Source organism: Ambystoma mexicanum, chromosome 6p (assembly GCF_040938575.1).
Source record: "Ambystoma mexicanum isolate Mex_15411 chromosome 6p, UKY_AmexF1_1, whole genome shotgun sequence".
Taxonomy (NCBI): Eukaryota; Metazoa; Chordata; class Amphibia; order Caudata; family Ambystomatidae; genus Ambystoma; species Ambystoma mexicanum.
Window position 1 is genome coordinate 481,792,464 of NC_090935.1, and position 20,974 is coordinate 481,813,437.

General features: G+C 44.6%; 1 protein-coding gene across 2 annotated transcripts in view; it reads left to right on the top strand.

The window, feature by feature from the left end:
- MTREX (Mtr4 exosome RNA helicase) overlaps nucleotides 1-20,974 on the top strand; it is a 1,095,475-nt gene that overhangs the window by 1,041,140 nt on the left and 33,361 nt on the right. The window contains exon 25 of one of the 2 annotated variants that reach the window (XM_069627280.1): nucleotides 19,296-19,458. In XM_069627280.1, coding sequence (XP_069483381.1) covers nucleotides 19,296-19,458 — 163 coding nt within the window. Of the gene's footprint in view, nucleotides 1-5,211; nucleotides 5,531-19,295; nucleotides 19,459-20,974 lie in introns of those variants that run through there. The other variant, XM_069627281.1, reaches the window with a different exon arrangement.

A 20,974-nucleotide genomic window follows, 5' to 3' on the forward strand; every position in this document is an offset into this window, starting at 1 on the left:
AAAGCTCTGAAAATCATCCCTGGAGCTTCTGGAAGAGATCAAAAAACGGGTTCCAGGAGAATAGTTGGTTCCTCAAAAGGAAGTAGGTCAGGGAATTTACTGTAGTTACTGCCTGATCCCAGAGAAATCAGGTGGGATCCGTCTAATGCTGGACTTTTCAGACCTCAACCAATTTGTCTCTCGCTACCTTCCACATGGTAACCATTCCTCAGGTTCTGGCTTCTCTTCATCCAAATGATTGGATGACATCTGTAGATTTACAGGATGCCTATTTTCACATCCCCATCTATAAACTCTGTCAGTTTGTGATTCACAATTGGAAGGTTTCATTACCAGTTCACATGTCTTCCCTTCGTGCTAAATTCTGCTCCCAGGGTTTTCACAAAGGTTCAGGGGTCAGTGGCAGCCTACCTTCGGTTAAGGACAGTCCATCTGAGAAACTTGTATACGAGCGCGATACAAATAAAATATCACATATCATATCTATACCTCTACCTAGACGACTGGCTTCTAAAAGCCCAGTCTCGAGCGGAATTGCATCAGAAATTGCAAATAACATGCCATACGCTGTTCAACCTCGGGTTCTCCATAAATGTGACAAAATTCCAACTTGATCCCTTTCAGAGGATCCAATTCCTAGGAGCAGTTAAAGATACTACTGTACACAAGGCCTTTCCATCCCTGCAAAGGGTGGAAGCCATTCAAACCATCGTACAGTTCAGTACCCACCAGGCCCTAACAGCTTGGTGGTTTCAAATGCTCTTGGGCCTCATGTCCTTTAGCATAAACCTAGTCCCCTTTTGCAAGGCTCCATATGTGAACTATCCAGTGGCAACTTGCTCTCGACTGGACCCAGCTCTCAGATTCTCAGGAAATGAAAATCCTAATTCAAAACCAATTCAAGACTCTCTACTCTGGTGGAACTCACCAGAGAACCTGGTAGTAGGTGTTACTTTTCAACCTCCTCCGCACCAAATAGTCCTAACAGACTCTTCAGAGTATGTTTGGGGCGCCCATTGTCTAACAGCTCACGGTCTTTGGTCCTTTCAGGAAAAGGACGCCCACATAAATGTCCTGGAACTAAGTGCCATATTTTTTTTTTCTGAAATCATTTCTTCCCTTGCTTCAAGGAATGGTGGTGAAAATTCTAACGGACAATACCACTGCAATGTTTTATATTAAAAGCAGGGGGACCCGCTCCCGCCCCCTTTGTCTCCTAGCAGAAAACATTTGGTATTGGGCCATTCGAAATCACATTTTCTTATTGGCGTCTCATCTCGAGGGGAAGAACATCCTTGCAGGCAAACAAAGCAGGTTACAGCATGCTCCGCACGAGTGGGAGCTGAAACCATCAGTAGCACGCATGGTATTTCAGAAGTGGGGACATCCATCAGTAGACCTCTTTGCCAACCAGCACAAATCTCTGTCTCTTGGGAGGATAGCTCAGGGGCAACATTCTCGCCTTGCAAACAAGACGACACAGATCACCACAGGTTAGATTCCCGGATATGCGCTTAGTAACCTCTGGGTATTAAGCGTGTTATAAATAACCTATCGTATCATATCCTCAGATTGCATTAAGGCACGGTCAGGGTCTTCTATCCCTGGGAGATGCTATACATCTGGATTGGTTGAATCTAACACTTTATGCCTTCCCACCTCTCTTAGTCTTGTTAAAATTCAAAATGTCACACAATCTGACAATGATTCTAATAGCCCCTTCTGGCCTTGCCAGATCTGGTTTCCAGACCTTCTGGAGTTAGCGCAGATGGCCCCTATTAGATCTTCCACTATCGTGATATCTTTTGACTCAATTGAAAGGGCAGGTCCTTCACCCCTCACCTCAATTGCTCAACTTGAAGACTTGGTTCCTGAAAAACTAGCCTTCTCCCACTTAAACTGGTCAGAGCAAATTGTCATTGTGTCAGCCTCCAGAAAAGCTTCCCCTAAGAAGCATAGCAAATGGTTACGTTTCTGTCACTGGGCCTTGGAAAAAGACCTTGACCCTCTACAGCCCTCTATTGATGTCATGTCCTTCATGTCGTACCTCGCTTCCACTGGTGTCAAAGTAGACACTAGCAAACATTATGTATCTGCTATCGGTGCTTACCTGAATAGAGAACACAAGTAGTCTTCTCTTTCCAAGGAGGCCATTAAAAGGCACTTCGTGGGCCTTTCACATTTACATCCCTGCTATTCGTGAATCTCCACCTCAGTGGGATCTCAGCGTGGTCTTAGCAGCCCTAATGCAAAAACCATTTGAGCTGATGGATTCATGTGAATTAGAATTCCTAACTTGGGAAACTGCTTTTTTGGTAGCCTTTACTTCGGCTAGAAGGATTAGTGAGCTCCTGGCTCTCTCCTTAAAGGAACCATATATAGTGTTCCATAAGGACATGGTGGTTCTACATACGGCCCCCTCCTTTCTACCCAAGGTGGTCTGACTTTCACTTAATCTCGAACTGGGTAGTCCTAGTGCACTCCTGTTTCATTCGATGGTTTTCAATCTATAGGCTCTCTAGTAATATGGTAATGGGGTGCCGGGGAGACAAAACAACCCTGACACTGGGCCGTGTTACTAAACTGAAATACAACAGATGTCCACAACCTTGTGGATCTCTCCCATCCCCTGCACACCCAATAGTTATCGTAAAGACAATCAGAAAGCAATTTGTTTTCGTGAGTTCAAATCATATTCCAAAAAGTAATGTGGAACACACTTGTGATATGTATTATAAATCAATTTATGATAAAAAGAATATTGCACTCAATTATTCACTGTCAATCAACATTAATACATTTCCTGTTCAATATCCGCTTTTGTACTTTTACGTAATCTAACACAACATAAATTAACAAGTACAGATCATGAATATCAGATCGTTTTTTCTTTCTTTCAATAATAATTCTTATTGAACATCCGATATTGGATTGTGTCAACGCGTTTCGGGGTATTCTATCCCCTTCTTCAGGAGTTGTCTATCCTTTTCTCTAAGTCCAGTTATCCCATCTATGATAAATAAGTAAATGGAGTATTATCACTCTTTCGTAAGTTTACATTTCATCCATATTTTATGAATATATTTTTGTCTGTCATACTTCTTCATCTCATAATTACCTGTGTTCCTTCCTATAATGATCACTTCTGGTATACTAAAGAGGTATTGCCCGTGAAATCAAGAGAAAAATAAAGGGTAAAACTACTACTTTGCTAATTTCCAGAGTTTTTCTATTTAAAACCCAGTTATGGGTGTTCAGAGTAACGGTATAGTCCCAATGATTTCAGAATTACCTGCTTGTTGTCCTTATCCAGCGCATCATATGGATGCTCAGATGCCTCTTCTACATCATAGTTCTTCAAGCAGTCATTAGTTATTAAAACGTAGGTGGTTGTCTCAATCTCGGAAGTGAACCAATAAAATCTCCTATCAGTTTTGTTCTTGTTGCCTATAAAAATGCATATGTGTATTAAAGAGTTCTACTTTGTCTCCTTTTGTTGCTGTTTTAAATTAATGGTATAGAAACTGGAAAGTGATCTCTTACCAGTGTCAGATATTTCCTTGGTTCTCCTAGTTAGGTCCCCACTGGCAAATCTGTAAGGCAATGAGTGTTCTTAATAGTTGTAGGGGATTTCGTGTTAGTATTAGTACCCCCATTTTGTTTGAGGACTAATGGAGCTTAGGTGAAACCACTATGGAGCCTGAAGGGATGGATTTCCCTTTTCATTAAGCATTCCCCTGCTTACCTCAGTTTCTCTCGTTTGCTGGTGTTCGGCCGCAGCGAAAAAGTCCGCAAAATGGCCACCTTGTGTTTATAAGCGTCATAGCGATGACGTGCATGCGTGATGACGGCACGCTCGTATATTGACAATGTTGTGATGTTCGCAAAACGCAAACTTGTTGGGATGATGATGTTCAATAACTATAAAGCATTATTGTGATGTATAATCCATATCACTAGTGTCGCTATCTGGGAATCTGTCGCCCTTGGTGTTATCTGGTTATAGTTCCGCTTTGTTAATGACTTATCTTAAATCAAAGTGATTCGGCTCAATGTAATTACTCAAAATTCTAAAGATTTTTTAAAAAGAATAGAAATAATCTGCCTAAGTATTTAGGGATTTAAGGGGTTTTATAACTAGCTTAGATTCTCAAGGTTTTCTTTATTGTCTGGTGAATTTAAGTCTCCTTAATGAGATTATTTACAGTACAGAGAGGGTATCGCCTGTGGTCAATCTACATATGTCTGGTGTTTAGGTGGTTGTGGGATGAAGCGTATGCTCACATTCTAGTGTTTAGATGTCCCATACAATTTCATGATGTTCAGTACACATAGCATAGCTCATCTCTCTTTTGTCTTTTGTAGATACTCCATCATTTCTCAACGGAATTATTTAAAGGAGTTCAGCTTTTAAATGTTCGCAAAAAATTCACAAAAATACTCCCAAATTGTAATCTTCATTCATCCCCCTGGGGGCCAAGCTACTCAATTTATCTACCCAGTATATTTCTCTCTGGTTCAACTTTTTGGTGTCATTTCCTCGTCTTGGTCTTTTTTGACTACTTCTAGGACTATTACTTTCAGTTGTGCTATGCTGTGTTTCTTCTTGTCAAAATGACGCGCCACCGGTGATCTGATGTTTTTGGTTCTGATGTTACTTTTGTGTTCATGCCATCTTTCTTTTGCTTTTCTATTAGTCTGTCCCACGTAGAAAATGCCACACGGGCAATTTAGTCCATAGATGGCAGATTTAGTATCGCATGTAGCGTAATCTCTTAGATTGATTTTAGTTCCATTATATGGGTGTCTTACATGTGTGCCTTTCATTATGTTATTGCAATGACTGCAGTTCAAGCATGCAAATGTGAGAAATAAAGTTGGTACCCTTTAGTGCGCTCCTTGGGAAGAATTACTCAATCACTTGGTTATGTTAATTCCAATTTGTTTATTCAGTATAGGTTCTGGATACTCCATACACTTAAAGTTTCAATAAACAAACTTTGTCTCCCAAATTGTCTCCCAACACGTGTTTCCCCATGACTTTAGCCACGGTTCCTCAGGGGAGATTCCTTGTCATGTTTCTCATAATTCTGATTCAGTATTGATTGGTATTCAATTTTCTCTCTCATCGGCTCTCTATTTGTCTTCCTTTTGTTCTTTTTCCCTTTTTTCTTTTTTTTCCTTTTTTTCTTTTTTTCCACGGATGCACAGAGGCAATCGTACCGAGAGAAAGGAACATCTTTGAATCCACAAGAATCTACACACAAGGAAAAAAAGAAAAAAAAGGAAAAAAAAGAAAAAAGGGAAAAAGAACAAAAGGAAGACAAATAGAGAGCCGATGAGAGAGAAAATTGAATACCAATCAATACTGAATCAGAATTATGAGAAACATGACAAGGAATCTCCCCTGAGGAACCGTGGCTAAAGTCATGGGGAAACACGTGTTGGGAGACAAAGTTTGTTTATTGAAACTTTAAGTGTATGGAGTATCCAGAACCTATACTGAATAAACAAATTGGAATTAACATAACCAAGTGATTGAGTAATTCTTCCCAAGGAGCGCACTAAAGGGTACCAACTTTATTTCTCGGAATTGTACATATATTGCTGCAGCCACAATACAGGCACCCCTGGTGCAGACCCTTGGCCATCTGAGAAAGGAACCAGAGAGGCACAAAGGCTTCGCTCTAGATAGGAACTCAAGCCGACATTGGCTGCAACATCTGTTTTTTTCAAGCATGCAAATGTCCCTGATTTTTTTTGTCCTCAAAGTGGATTGTTTCTCCTCTGGGGGTCTTTCCGCTTTGACCAATTCATCCTTGAAATTGCGTCCCCTCTTGTATGCTATGACTTTCACTTAAACCAGGAAATATGTCTTCCTGTTTTCCTTACTAGACTGCACGCTTCTGCGGCCGAAGAAAATTTGCATAACCTAGATGTTGTGAGAACTTTAAAATTCTACCTTGAAAGGACCAAACCGTTAACAAAAGCAGTCAAGCTCTTCATTACTCACGGTGGTCCTTCCCCCTGGCAATAAGGCAGCTAAAGCTTCCATTGCTAAATGGGTTGTCTCCTGTATCTCCAAGGTTTAGGACATGAAGGGGCTCACAACTCTGCAGAGACTTCGCGGCCATTCTACTAGAGCCAAGGCAGCACCTGTAGCCTTTACCAGACATGTTCCTTTTATAGACCTCTGTAAAGCAGCTACCTGGGCTACACCGCTTGCCTTTGCAAGCACTATGCTATGGACACAGTCTAGAAATGATGCATAATTTGACCAATAGGTTATCTGCAACTTGTTTGCCTGAATCCTGTACATGCTGTCTTCTCCACCCTTGCTTATTCAAAGGCTTTTTAGTCTGGCCCCAACCAGTTGGGAAGGAGGGAGCGCCAGGACGACAGAGAAATGAAAAATGACCTTCATAGTGATTCAGGTTCTCTTAGTCCAGGCTCTACCTCCTTCAAAACACCCACCCAGCCATCCCCTACAGTACACATACTTAAATTCTACTGCCATCAGCGGAACCTCAGGAACTGGGTGTGGAACGTTGGTGACGTGAGGGTAAGGTGTGGAGCCGGCGCGCGGAGGGATGCACATGGCTTTTCCCCTTCCAAAATTTTTAAAGTGACAGTTATCTTTTACAGCCAGCTTTTCCCACCTGCCTGTGAATGCAGGCGTTCCCAACCAGTTGTGAAGGAGGGAGAGACTGGACTAAGAAAACCCGAATCACCATGAAGGTAATTTTTCATATTACATCTACAGACCCAACCCCCTATTCCTGGCTTATGAAGGTGAAACTCTTTAAAAACTGTACGTTTTCGAGGTAGATTTCCTGTCATTTCATTCTGCCATGTGGCAGCAGGGAAACAGTTGACAGCCCCATGCTCACTTCACAAGAACTACTGCCGCCTCGGAGGACTGGTGGGCGGGCATGTCTATCGCAAACATCTGCCGATCAGTTACATTGTTGGCGCTGCTTACCGTTTAAAAGGCACTATTGCTTGGAGAGGCAGCACGCAGCATACGTCCAAACAGGGCGAGCAGACTTGCAGCGTCTCTTCCAATAGGATACGCATTTGCGTGTGTTACAATAAGGTGCTTTTTTTTATCTTGAAACCTGCTTAATTCTACATAATGCTACGAAGTCTATTCACAGCATCTGAATATTAGAAAGATCCAATGCTGGAGAAGGAGCATGTTGCTTACCTGCAACTTCCGCTTTCCAGCTTTGGTATCTTTTATAGATTCACATGCGCTCTCCTTCTGCCCCTGCAAGGTAAAAATCCTTGAAACCTCCCTGAACTATCTAGCATGACTGGTCAAAATCGGAAGAGGGGGGAGGGTCTAGTGGACTAACTACTGGAGGTCCCATTGGTTGGGACCAAAAGCACCCATAAGAAGGGTGACCGCCTTCGAAACTGAAAATGTTCTTTGCTTTAAGAAAGTTACACAATATGGTAACAGAGGATTCCCAGCCTGACGCTGGGGAATATTCACAGCATGTTAATCTATGAAAGATACCAATGCTGGAGAACAGGAGTTACAGATAAGCACCTTATTACTTCTGTGAGACTCAGTTACTGCCCCTTAACCCACTCCCTTCCTCCTGATAATAAGCCTTCTCTGCTCTCCATTGCTACCTTGATTGGGTATTAACTAAACTCTTGGAGCTTCCTGTTCGCCATACATGGGTGGCCTCCTAAAATCTGTCACAACAGGCCAGATTCTAGTATCTCAACAATAACATAGAGGACTATCGCTCATGACAAACTTTGCATTAGAACACTCTCTGAGCGCATGCCTCTAAACCTTACTTCTGACAGCTTACCACCTGCACTCAGAGTACCTTTCCACACCAGCTCCTCCGCCACTTCTAGTGGGTGTGATTCAGGCACCAGATGCTTTTCATCTTCGCCAAGGCACAGGCAGCATCAGCCTTGTTGCTGATTTTAAATCCAGGGCCTGCTGACTTTCAGCAGAGGTACTTTTTAGGCATGCAACCACATGCTTGCTGGCTCTGTTCCGGCCCTGCCTATAAAAGCCTATAAAAGCTATTCCCCTTCAGGGATTTTTGGCTCCACTCTCAAGCATCCAAACCACAGTGCTGCCTTTGGTGCTGGTCAGCGCAGACACCTCTCTTTGCTTTGCTCCAGTATCTTCTAGGAGATGTTTTTTTAGCGACAATTGGTCACATCTTTGAGAAAGGTGTTCATCTACCCTGTGAGTTGGAGCCGTTGCACTACAGTGAGGAGAGGACTTCCCTGTGGGGTTTTGTGGCCATGGTCCGGGTTTGAATACATTGAGCTCAGACTTGCAGGATGACATTGGGTTGGATACATTGCTCAAGCGTGAGTTCATGCAGTCCTCGGCCTAAGGGGAACCCTCATGTGTCCTTCCAAAATACTATTGCTAAGCCTTTATAGACCCTTCAGTTGTTCTCGTCTATGATGCCTGTTGAGGCTGTGGGCAAGTTTGACCTGACTAGCATCCTGGAGCAGGGTTCCCTTAGGAAGACATTACTCCCTTGTCACTTGGTGGGTGATGCTCCGTTCATGGCAGAGTGGTTAAAATAGACTTCTGCTTCTGCTGTGGGCTGGGACGTTGCCAAAAAGCATTGCCCAGCTTCCTCAGATCAGGGGATTTTGTCCACGCATCCTACGCCTGAGCTTGATGGTGCACGCAGTGACTGCGGTTTCAAAGTCTTCTACTTTTCACCCTTTGACACAGAACAGGGACAGCAAAGAGCCTTGATGTCATGGGTCGCAAGCTCCTTTTTTTCGGGTAGTCTGGCTTTGAGGGCTGTCAGTGCCGCCTATGCCCTGGCCAAGTACATGCACACTTTTGGATGGGGTCACGGAGACCCCTGACAACTAGCCTAATCGGGAGAATGAAGGATGGGTTTGTCCCTCAGGTGTGGAGCGTGACAAGGCTGCGTGACAAATGATGTAGGCTGTGTGGCTTTTGCGTTTGTCGTAGGGACTGTCCTGCAGAAACACCTGATGAGGACGTCCAGGTTTTCCCAGATGACCATTCAAAACTATTTGACGTGCCAATTGATAGCAACAACATGTTTGAGTAGGAAGCTGAAAAGAGTCTGTGGAGAAGATCAATACCTCCAATGACCAAATGTTAGGATGGATTTCTAGAATCTGGCCTTGTGGAGAGATTTTAGGAAGCCACCCAAGTTTTAGTAAAGAAGAGAACTCCAAGAGGTTAGCCAAAACCCAACCAACGTAGCAATGGAGTGCAGTCAAGGCTATGCTCAGGAGTGTGAGTAGGATCAAGGGTCCACAATGAGTCCACACAGTGAAACGCACAATTAAATTTAGATGAGACTGTACAAAAATACTATGTTTATTCTAGGCCCAAAATGCACGCAAAAAAATAAAACAAGTAGGTGATATTGTTCAACAATATTAAACATATATAGTCACCTTTTTGCTTCTAAAAAGCATTCAGTGAGCTAAATGAATACAAAATAAGGTAAGTGATGCAGTAAGATAGGACCACCAATTCATAAGAAATCTGCGTAGCTTCAGAAGGTCAATTCCTATGAAGAGTGGGGCCTTGTACCCAAAATCACAATGCTTCTCCACAGAATGAATCAGATGCAGGTAAAGTACTTGTGTTGGTGAAATATTCCAGAGAAGAGATGCAACACAGTTACTAGCTACATACAATGTGTATTTATCTTTCATGTTTTACTGCTCCAGTGCAGCTACCAAAACAAAGTGGAATGGAAGGATACAAAGAGACTTGTTCTCTGTTATCCTATGGAGGACAGGGGCAGACAAATGCTTCAAATGCTTTCAGTTTACTTATTCCCTCTACCCTCCCTTCCCCACCCCCTATCCCCCAACTTCCATTTAGTCTTCTGGGAAAATCGGTCAACTGTGGGTTGCTGAAGGTTGGATTGCCTGCCATTTGTTACAGTGAGAGGTGCCCAGGAGCTATGGGTGCAAGGATTCTTCCGGTCTGCTCCAAGAGCAGAGCGCAACCCTTGGCGATGGAGAAATGCAGAAAGCACTGATGCACATATCAGGAAACGCCACAGTATGAGGGAAGGAGGGTTCCATCGACGGCCACCACACACAGACTGCACGCATACTTCCATTTAGTGGTTGGAGAATCCCTTTAAGAGCAGGATCCCATTGAAGCTAGGAGGCTGACATTCGGCAGGAAGGTGACTTACAACACAAAATGACTACTGAAGTTCTGGCTGCAAAAGCAGAAGAGTGATGATTCTATCGAGGTAGCCCACTTGAGAGCTGGTCAGTCCACGGGTAGACCAGGGACACTTCCAAACATTCAGGACGGCTGGATCTTTGTGAACATGGTGACTGGTTGGTCCCACCAGTCCAGGGTTTGAAGTACTGCACAGCCTTTGCAGATCAGGTAGTCAAACAGGCTTTGCCGGGCCAGACGCAGGAAGTCTTCAGGAGTCATTTTCGAATTTTCAGTAGGTTGTTCTTCTACACAGGATTCTTGGCTCCAGCGCTAATCTCGAGAAATGGCTCCAGGAGTATTCATATCCAAAATCCTGTCTGGAAGCAAGAACAAGCCCACCAATGGTAAGGAACTGCACCATTCAAAAAAACAGCCAGCGGAGGCCCAATCGGGGGCCACTGTTGGTTTCACTCTTGTCCTATGCCCACTCTTGCAGGCACCACAGATGTGGAGAGGGACCAAACAGTCCCACCCTTTCCTGGGTCAAGCACACACAAGGGCATGACTACCCTGCAAAAACAGCAGCTATGGGACTTCCTGACCTGAGAAGGCAGGAAGAAGGCCAAAGAACAAGTGAAAATCTCGTGACAGACATTTTAGGGCAGTAGCCACATTTAGTAGTCATATGCGGTAAACCAAAAATAACGCAAACATGGCAAATATTTTATCGGCTGCCACCAGCTTGTCTTTGGTCACATATACAAATAACCCAAAATCTCAAGTGTAAAATACTAGGATAAACAAAAGTATCACCCCATTGTAAGATGCTGTGTGCACTGTTAAAAGGTTACCACAAAGGTAAAAAGAAAAAAGGGAAACATAGTTTCACAGTACGGATAGTGTGAAGGACTGATCAGTTTCCCCATAACAAAAATGAGCAAAAGGCCACAGGAGTGACACTGAAGACTTCACTTCCTTGTAAAAAGTCAGGACATGTAAAAAAAAAATAATAATAATAATAATTAAAAAAAAAAAAAGCAAAAGGTTTGTGGGGCCATAGAATACGGAGGGAAAGTTGCTAAAAGTGAAATCATTCCTAACATCCTGCAAACGGACCCAGTGTTTCCGTTGCCTGGGTAGGAGCAGAGGTACCCATAGAGGTAGAATTATTGCAGTCACTGTCCCCTTGACAACTCCTGGGCCAAAACTGCTTGAACAGGGAATTTGCCCTCTCCAGTAGGTGGGAAGTTGTTCCTGTTAACCAGGGAGTGGCAGCACAACGGCTCCAATGCCTGCACCTTATGTTGTCACATGGCTCTACTGCCTCCACTGCGCCCAACCACCCTCCATACTCGCCTGCCTCCTCCAGATTACCTCCTTTTGGAAGAGGTTCAGCAACTTCTAGTGAACTGCGCAATGGATCTGGTGCCTTTCTTGGAGAGTGGGAAGGGTTGAGGCTTCCTTTTTATATTTTGGTGCCTTAAAAGTATGTGGCATGTGGCCAATGGTAAAAACAAATATTTTTACTGCTTTCCTTCCATACACTTCAATGGGATACCCAACATTTTTCTATTGTCTTGATCCTTTACTGTCTGCTGAAGGTAAGTGAAGGTTTTTTTTTTTTGCTTCATCCCCTTTACTAAGCTCATATGTTTTGCAGGCACTGTTCAGTTCCTATGGCTATCAGTGCAAGAGAGCGCTGTTCTCAACAGTAAAATTCTGTTTTTCTCCTGCATGCACCACCACCTTTGAAGTGTGGTAGCGACACTTCGTACTTCCATAACTGTTTTTGTAACTTTGTGGTTACTTTCATGAGTTTTCCATGATGGGCTGGAGGCAGCGGATCTTGTTTTACCATTTTGCCATTTAGGGTACCACATACCTGTGTTTTGGCCACTGTAAGATATATTTTCAAAATCCTCCAGGTAAATGGTCAAATGTATAAAGTTCAGAAGAAGCAATTTACAGTAACCACAAAACTGTTTGCTAGCACTTAGTAAGTCCAGCCCTAAAGTGGCTTTGAGCCTTGTGCTTTAAATTCAGTAGTTCCAAAGTTATACTTTTCAGGAAGGTTTACTATGCAATAGACCTAGGAAGGGGTCCTCGGCCAGGTCTCCACCAACCGAAGTCAGGAAAGAGTGATTTAGGGGCAGAACTTTACGCCCATGTAATCCTATAGGGAACAGGGGGTGGAGTCAGGAACAGGTATGTTAACTCCCCCCCCCTTCCCTCACTCGGATTTCTCCATAGACCATGACAGAGGTTCCCGATTCAGTTGGGGGCACAATATTCTGTGCAAAGATTGGGGTTTTCCTTTTGCTTGTTAAAAGAAAGGGTGTCGCATTGAAATCTGTAGGAGGAAAGCAGAAAAAGAACATCTTTTCTAATGGTGCCTAAAGGATATTTTGAGGGGATTGGGTCCTCCGACGTATTCCATATCTATGACATGTAATCACCACAGCTGTGCTGATTACATGTCATAGATATGGAATACATAGTCGGACCATCCCATCGAAAGAACGTTACCAGGTAAGAAAGTAACTTGTTCTTCTAAGATGAGCAATCTGTGGGAGGAAGGAGCAACATATCTGAAAATACATTAATGGAGGTAGATAATTAGTTCTTGCATAGTAACAAACTTAACATGGTTTATTTCTAAATGGTGTACTTAGTAGTTAAGATGGACAATTGCCAACTCCCTGCTCATTGTCTCGACTCACCCCCTGAAAGGACCTTTGGGGATTAAGTTTTACTCAAACTGCCCATTTAAGCCTCAGGTTGAATGGTTTTCCACATGGCACAGCTGCTGCAGTACTTTTTTTTTGCCATGGTATTTTTTGCATGTATGACCACTATTCAGTGAGCACCTCTGAAAATGGTTCTGCTGCTACCCCTTTATAGGGTCCTCAGAAAATCAGAATGTTTTACTTGTGTTTTTCAACAGCAAACAGATCCCGCAAGAATGTTGGAATGGTTTAGCTATGTAGCCCTTTACTTTTACTGAGCCAGTAGAGGAACCTAGAGATATCCTCTTAATTTTCTGCTCCGCTGCCAGCAATGTAGAGCATTTGTTTTATTAAAGCTGTATCAACCTAGCCATCTTTAATTCCAGTTCCTTGAGTCAGAGCACTTAATGTTGTTATTGAAGAGTTTTACATGAATTGTGTAAATGAAAATTTTGCACGCCGGTACAATAGAAATGGTGCACAGTTTTCTGCTTTAAATGGTTTTAATTGCATTTCAATGGATTGCCTTTCTCCCGCAGATTCCTCATCTGATAGATATTCCCTCCAGCTCCACTGCATTGGAATATTTTCGGCAGGAGTCCTAGTGAACCTCAACTCCAGCCGTCGATACATCTTGCTCAGCGTCTGGTCGTCTGCTCTGGACGCGACATCAGGCGTTGTATAAATGCCACATCACTACGCCCCAACCTCTGTTCCTTTTTTCCGCGCACGAACACACTGCTTGGGAACACAGAGCTTCGACTCACTCGACCTTTTCATCAGAAAACTTTTGACTTTTTTCAAATTGGACACGAGATGTCGGTCGCTCGGGTATCTGGTTTCAAACAGTGTTCCGATTGTGTGATCAAATTGTCCATCACTGACCCATGCGAGTTGTGTGTCTGGTGCCTCGGCATGTGTCACGGGACTGTTGGGTGTCCGTTGTATGCCCAAATACAACACAAATCCCTACGCGATCTAGCTGCAAAACGCGCTCAGGGACGGCCTCTTAAAAAAAAAAAAAAAAAAAAAAAATCAGCACGGTCGACCGTTCGGTCTTTGGAGGCCGAAACTGAGGGGCACACCACTGAGAAAGAACATAGGTGGAATAAGAAACAGTCCCACTCGAGGAGCCACTCTTCCTCATCCCGAAAGAAGAAAAGGCGTCACTGGCACTGTCGGGTCACCGAGTCGTCGACGGATAAAGGTAAGCCATCAGCTGGGCCTAGCACCCGCCAAGACTGGGAGGATTTAAAAACCTCCATGCTAGACATGTTCAAAAAGCATGTGCGTGCTTAAACCCCCCACCCCTCCCCCACACACAGCAGGCTTTGGAGCCAAGAGCGGCGCTTGGTATACCTGACCCCTCTAGTGCCCCGGTATTGATGCCGAAAGAGATCAGTGGAAGCCGGATTAACCCTGTGCATCCAAGGATGTTGACGCTACAGCATCTCGATCATGATTGATACCGGCAACCACCATATCGACGCCGAGAGACAAACCCTCTGCGTCGACGGTTGTCAAAACATTCACCCCACAACCCCGGTTGAATTTTTCAATACTGTGGCAGAGATCTTTGATGGTCATGACGCCAATGACCAGGGGGATGTCGACCCGTTTTTTTTGGGTTCAGGAGGGGTTGATTATTTTAACGATCAGAATCTGCTTTTGCAACTGACAATAGGCCTCTAGGACGCCAGCTGTCTGGACACCGCTCCAGACGTCAAATTTCAGCAATCCCAGCCCGATCTTCATAATACTTCTAAATTCAGGGCTTTGGTAGAAAGGGTTATTGACACCCTGCGATTGCATTAATCAGTGGTGCCTGTACAAGGTTATGACCTTATTGACATTTTAGAGGAAGGCCTCACCACAGTAAGTAATATGCCTTTAAACCCTGCCATTGACGATCCTTTAGCAATAATGGGGCAAAACCATTGGTCCATTCCTCCCATCGGCTCCACCATTTCCGGGAAATGCAGGCCGGCTAGAGGAGATCCTTCATAACTCTCCTCTCACTGTTCCTCGGAGGGGCTTGTTATGCAGGCTGCTACTGTCTCTTCTAGACATGCATCTTCTACGTCCACTCTGCCTCCCGACAGGGAAGCAAAAAAAGTAGATGCCTTAGCAAAGAAAGTGTTCACAAAGCGTTCACATGGCGTTCATGGCCCTAAAATCTACAAATGTGGCAAGCAGTTTTGCCAAGTACTCCTTCGGTCTATGGACAGCAGTTGAAAATGCTGCTCACAATGTCCCAGAAGGAGAATTGCGCGAAGGCTTCCTACAGTTAGTGGAGGATGGGAAAGAGGTGGCCAGACAATCCTTGTGAACGGGCCTGGACCAGGCCGACTGTGTGGGCCTATCTATGGCATCAGCCAGAACGCTAAGAAGATGGGCCTATTTAAAAAAAAACTCAGGTTTTTCACCTAATGTCCAAGTCAACCTTCTGGACATGGCCTTCGAAGGGCGATCTTCTATTTGGCCAGAAAGCTGACGATTCCTTAGGAAAATGTAAGGCATCCAAAATTGCTGCTAATTCCTTAAACCTAGCTGCGCAGCCAGTCAAACGGGCATTTAGCTTTGCCTCTAGGGCACATGTCTACAGGGGATATGCTCCTTATGGCAGGAGAGCGCAGCTCCCACGGCCAGACAAGGGAAGAAGCGTTTCTCGCGCTCCAGAAGGGGTAGAGGGGCTTCTAGAGGTCAACAGGCAGCGTCGGCAGCCCAGCCTCCCAAGCCGCTTTGATTGTCCCCTCAGTTAGAGGACGGTTGACGGAGCATTGATCTTACTTAAGCCATTTTAAAAAAAGCTGAAAACATGGCTGTTTGCATAATTCTATCCTTCTGTTCCGTATAGATTCTCCCCGCAGCTTTTCTGTGCTATAGCCTCGTCATCCCCCACTTTTATGTTTGTCAGTGACCTCATGCCTTCGGGTCCATTGCTGCGCTATGAAAATTAAAGTCAAAAGCATTTGCTCCAGTGTCACAGAATTACTTCCGATGCCTGGTCTTTGCAGCTCATTTAGTGGGGTTATTGTCTGCCCTTTGTAAGAAAACCACATAACACACCGCCCCCAATCCAACTGGGACAGAAGCTCCAGGAAGAACTGAGCCCTGTTGTTGAAGTGTGTCGTGCAAGAGATACCTCCCGGGCAGAGAGGATCGGGTTGGTATTCCCGGTATTTCCTGGCACCTAAGAAGGGAGGAGGTCTCCATTCCATTCTGGACCTAGGGGGCCTTCAACAAGTGCTTGCGGAAAGACAAATTCAGGATGGTGAGGTTGAGAGATTCTCCATGTTCTCGAATACAGGACTGGCTGGTGTTGATGGACCTACAGGACGCTTACTTCCAGTGCTTTTGATGGATTGGCACATGGGAGTGCCTATGGTTCACCATAGGCGATATGCACTATCAGTTCAGGATGCTTCCATTTGGTCTGACCTCCGCCCCAAGATGTTTCACCAAACTCATGGCGCTAGTTGCGGCTCACCTCAGGAGATCCGCGGTCCATGTATTTCTATATCTGGCCGACTGGCTTATCCGAGGGAAGTCTGCAGTGCAGGTCTTGTCCCATTTAGAGGACGCCTGCTTGCTGCTGCACAAGCTGGGCTTCTCTCTAAATTTTAAGAAGTCCCACAGGACACCAGTCCAACGGCTCCAGTTCATCGGAGCAGCATTAGACGCCCGGGTGGGAAGGCCTTCCCTCCCGATGAGAGAGTAGTCAGCTTGACACAAATGTTCGACTTGTTTCAGAACAATGCCACTCTACCAGCAGCCTCCTTCCTCCGCCTCCTAGGCCTCATGGCCTCCTGCATTTTTCTAGTGCCAGAGGCCAGGTTGCGCATGAGATCCCTGCAATGGTTACTGAGGGATCAGTGGTCTCAGTACCTCGGTACTCTCTCGGATCTCCTCAGAGTGGCTGCGTCAGTGGTTAACCACCTGTCCTGGTGGCCGGAACGCTCCTGGCAGGGGAACCCTTCTGGCCTCCTTTGGCCTGAGTGGTCACGGATGCGTCTCTGAAGGATTGGGGGCGCTCACTGCGAGGATTTGCAGGTGAGCGGCCTCTGGTCAGCGACGGAACCCAGGTGGCACATCAACAGGCTAGAGTCGCAAGGTATCGGGCTTGCCCTGAAAGCATTTGCCCTGTCTCTGCAAGGGAAACATGTCCTCATCCTGGCAGACAACACAGTGGCAATGCACGATCTCAACAAGGAAGGTGGTTTGCACTCCCACCCCCTCTGTAGGGAAGCAATGATGCTTTGGTTCTGGTTGCTGGAGGACAGGATCTGTCTCTGCAGTTCATCTGGCAGGCACAGAGAACAACTTGGCGGATGCTCCGAGCAGGCGGAGCACGGGTGGGTAGTGGGCCAGAAAGTCCTAGAGGACTTCGCTCTCTGGGGCACCCCAGCAGTGGATCTGTTTGCAACGGAGTCCAACAGGAAATGCAAACAATTTTGCTTGAGGGAATTCTCAGCAAACCGTGCAATGGGGGATGCGTTTCTGGTGGATTGGACCTGCCCTCTCATTTACGTGTTCCCTCCGATTCCTGTCATTCCAGGGCTTCTCCGGAGGCTGAAGATGTTTCGAACGATCTTGATAGCCCTCGACTGGGCGAGGAGAACGTGGTACTCTGACCTCTTGGCTCGTCATCTGTCCACCTCACCGGTTGCCGCGGCCTCTAGATCTCCTAACCCAGCAGGTAGGTCAGATACTCCATCTGACCCCAGAATCCCTCAACCTGCATGCATGGCTCTCAAGAGGATAAGATATGATGACTGGGACCACTCTGAGCAAGAATTCCAGATGTTGCTGGCTGCACACACAGACCATCATTAAGATCTTTGTATGTACGTGTGCAGATGGCGAAGATTTGAGGCGTGGTGCAGGGAACGAGAGATTGACCACATCTCTTGCCCCACCACTACAGTGATGGAGTTTCTTCTGTCAGTGGCCTCTGCAGGCCTTCAGGTCACCATAGTGAAAGGATATTTGGAGGCCTTGTCTGTGTTTTAAAAGATCCCCGGATCAAGGTTCACTTTTTGCAGTTTTGCAATTCCTGAAAGGCCTTGTAAATTAGTTTCTGCCAACTCCCTTTGTTCTGGATTGGGACCTTAATCTGGTTCTGACATTTCTGATTGCGGCTCCCTTTGAGTCTATGCACTCTTGTCCCTTACGGTTTCTTTTTTTGAAAAACGCCTTCTTGGTGGCTATTCTGCTAGGCGAGGGATTGAACTGCAGGCCTTATGCTGTAAGCCACCCTTCCTGCCTTTTTTTCTGTGAGAAGGTTTCACTCGGGTTAAGGCCTGGCTTCCTCCCCAAGGTTGTCTCAGAATCTCACCTGTCGCAGTTCGACCTTCAGGTCTTCTACCCTCCTCCGCACCCTTCTTAGCAGGAGGAACAGTTACAACGCCTTGACCCGAAGAGGGCATTGAGTTATTATGTTGCCAGGACAGCTGATTCGTGGCCCTTTCGTTAGCCCATAAGGGCCTGCCCATAACAAAGCAGAATTTATCCTGGTGGATTATTCATCTGCATAGATGAATGCTACCAATCCGCTGGGAAGGAATTACCCACGAGCATCAGGGCCCATTCGACAAGTCTCAGCATCAACAGCATTGCAGAGGCTAGTTCCTGTCCGAGATTTGTTGCCCTGTGACATGGGCATCCCTTCATACCTTCGCAAAGCACTACAGTTTGTATGTTGCTTGTTTCACTGATGCCTCATTTTGGCAGATTAGTGCTGCAAAATTTCTTGGTATAACTTTCTTCCCGCCTCCTTCATTTACTGCTTCGGGAGTCTGAGATGAGGAATCTGTGGGAGAAAGGCAATCCATTGAAGGAGAATTTACTTACCGTAATGTTCTTTCTATGGCTTCTTCTCCCGCAGATCCCTCCTCTCCCCTCCATCCCCGCTCAAAGTCAGTGGTTGGCACGCATCTTCTCTTTCACGTTGACTTGGTGATGGTCCTCTGTTTTAAAACCTGTGGCAGGAAAAGAAAGAGATTTGCAAACGCTACTTGTAGTGTTTGCTCAATTGTTCCTCTTTCGGAGGTCTATAGTTAATACTTTTTTAAGGGCTCTCTGTTTTCCTATGCAGCTTGTGCTGCTGGGGGGGGGAATCAAAGGGAGGAACTGAGGTTGGGGCGTAGTGACGTGGTATTTATACAATGCCCGACGTCCTGTCTGGAGCTGACCACCAGATGCTGAACAAGACAGATCGACGGTTGGGTCGAGGTCCATTACTCCCCCTGTCGAAAATGTTCTGAAGCAGCAGAGCTGGAGGGAATATCTATCGGATGAGGAATCTGCGTGAGACTAATCCATACAAACATCACGGTAAATAATTTCTCCGCTTGTCGGCTGGATTCTCTATCAAACATTCTCATTTATTTCTTGTTTAGGAAACCGCACGGAGAATAGCTAAAGTTTCTGCTGAGGCAAAATTGGAAATTGATGAAGAAGTATACTTAAACACATTCAAACCCAATCTAATGGATGTGGTGTACACATGGGCAAATGGAGCCACATTTGCTCAGATCTGCAAGATGACTGATGTCTTTGAAGGTATGTTCTAACTTCCATCTGTATAAACATAAAGGCAGGAGTGCCCATCTTCCAGATTTTGGGAACAAAGATATCAAAAACTGATATCAAATCTGGAACAATAAAGAGCTATTTGATCAAAAAATCTATTTGATTTGGGTATTGTCGGCGTAGGAGTTCCAGTTTAGGTGTCCATCATTTTGGTTGTCCCTCTGCTGATGTATAGGCCCAATTGAACTAAATGGCTTGGAAATTGTTTTTTCTTTTTTTTGTTTCCCTGATGAAGACGTTGAAAATAATGTATTAACGTTGAAACTGGTTGGTGATGTTTGGAAGTAGCCGTAAAACAACTATACCATAGTGATTCATTTGTTCTCCAATTGGCTACATATCTGTTAAAGTTTTTATGTAAATAGTTTGATTTGGGATTTTTGTGTTTGTGTAACCTACACTATCCTTTTTTTGTCAGTTGATATACACATGTTGTGGATGTGATTGTGTATATTTTGTGATTTGGTTTGATGTATGTAATGAAATTTCTAGGTTTTAATAATCCAATTGTCGCTTTTGTATGCACTGATGTAATTTTTGTTGTCATGGAGTGTAAATTAAATAAATGTAACTATTTGATCAAAAAATCTATATGAAATATATAGTTCCAGATTTGATATTTCAGTTTTTTGAATGGCTTTATCCGTACCTTTGGCCCGCTTGAACCATCCAGCAGGACCTTTGGCCAAATTGAGTCCAGCAATCTGGACCTTTGGGCCGATCCACATTTTTTATCTGCATCTATAATACAACAGCAGTGTTCGGCAGGTTGTCTCCTTAAAATAATCCTGACTCTCAATGGTAACCCCTGAAAAACCTTTATGTAATATGTGCCTTTTTAAAAAAAAAAAAAATCTTATTTCTGGTGCTTGTTTTATTGTCATGTGCGTTGGGTTTTGTGTGCTCCTTTTTTTGATTTATTTTTATTACATTTGTTATACGCCCAGACCCTGAGGTATCACGGCGTAGTTGCACACAAAATCAAATACAATATTGGCATTCAATTGACAATGCAATAGGACAATACGGGTTTGGTTACATTTCTACATTATATACACTTGTGTACATTTATATACAGTGAAGATGCACCAAGTTTTGAGCAATTTTTTTAATTGTTGGAAGGACGTTTTCATTCTTAATGTTGATGGGTAGGGCATTCCAGTGCTTAGGTGTGAGTATTTTGAAGCTACTGCCCCTGCTTTTTCTCTTTTGTATCGTGGGATTTCGGGGTTGTCACTGTTATTAGATCTGAGGAGTCTGGTCTAGGCTTTCTTGGTGACTGTGTTGAGGAGGTATTTGGGAGCTTTATGGGCGATGCATTTATGGGTGATGCGAAGGGCTTTAAAGAGTATTCTGGCTTTGATGGGAAGCCATTGATTGTCTCCTGATGTTGGAGATATGATCAGATTTTTTTTTTTATGCCTAGTGCAGCTTGGAGGGCTTTATTCTGCATGAGTTGGAGTTTGGATAGGTTGGTGTTGGAGGT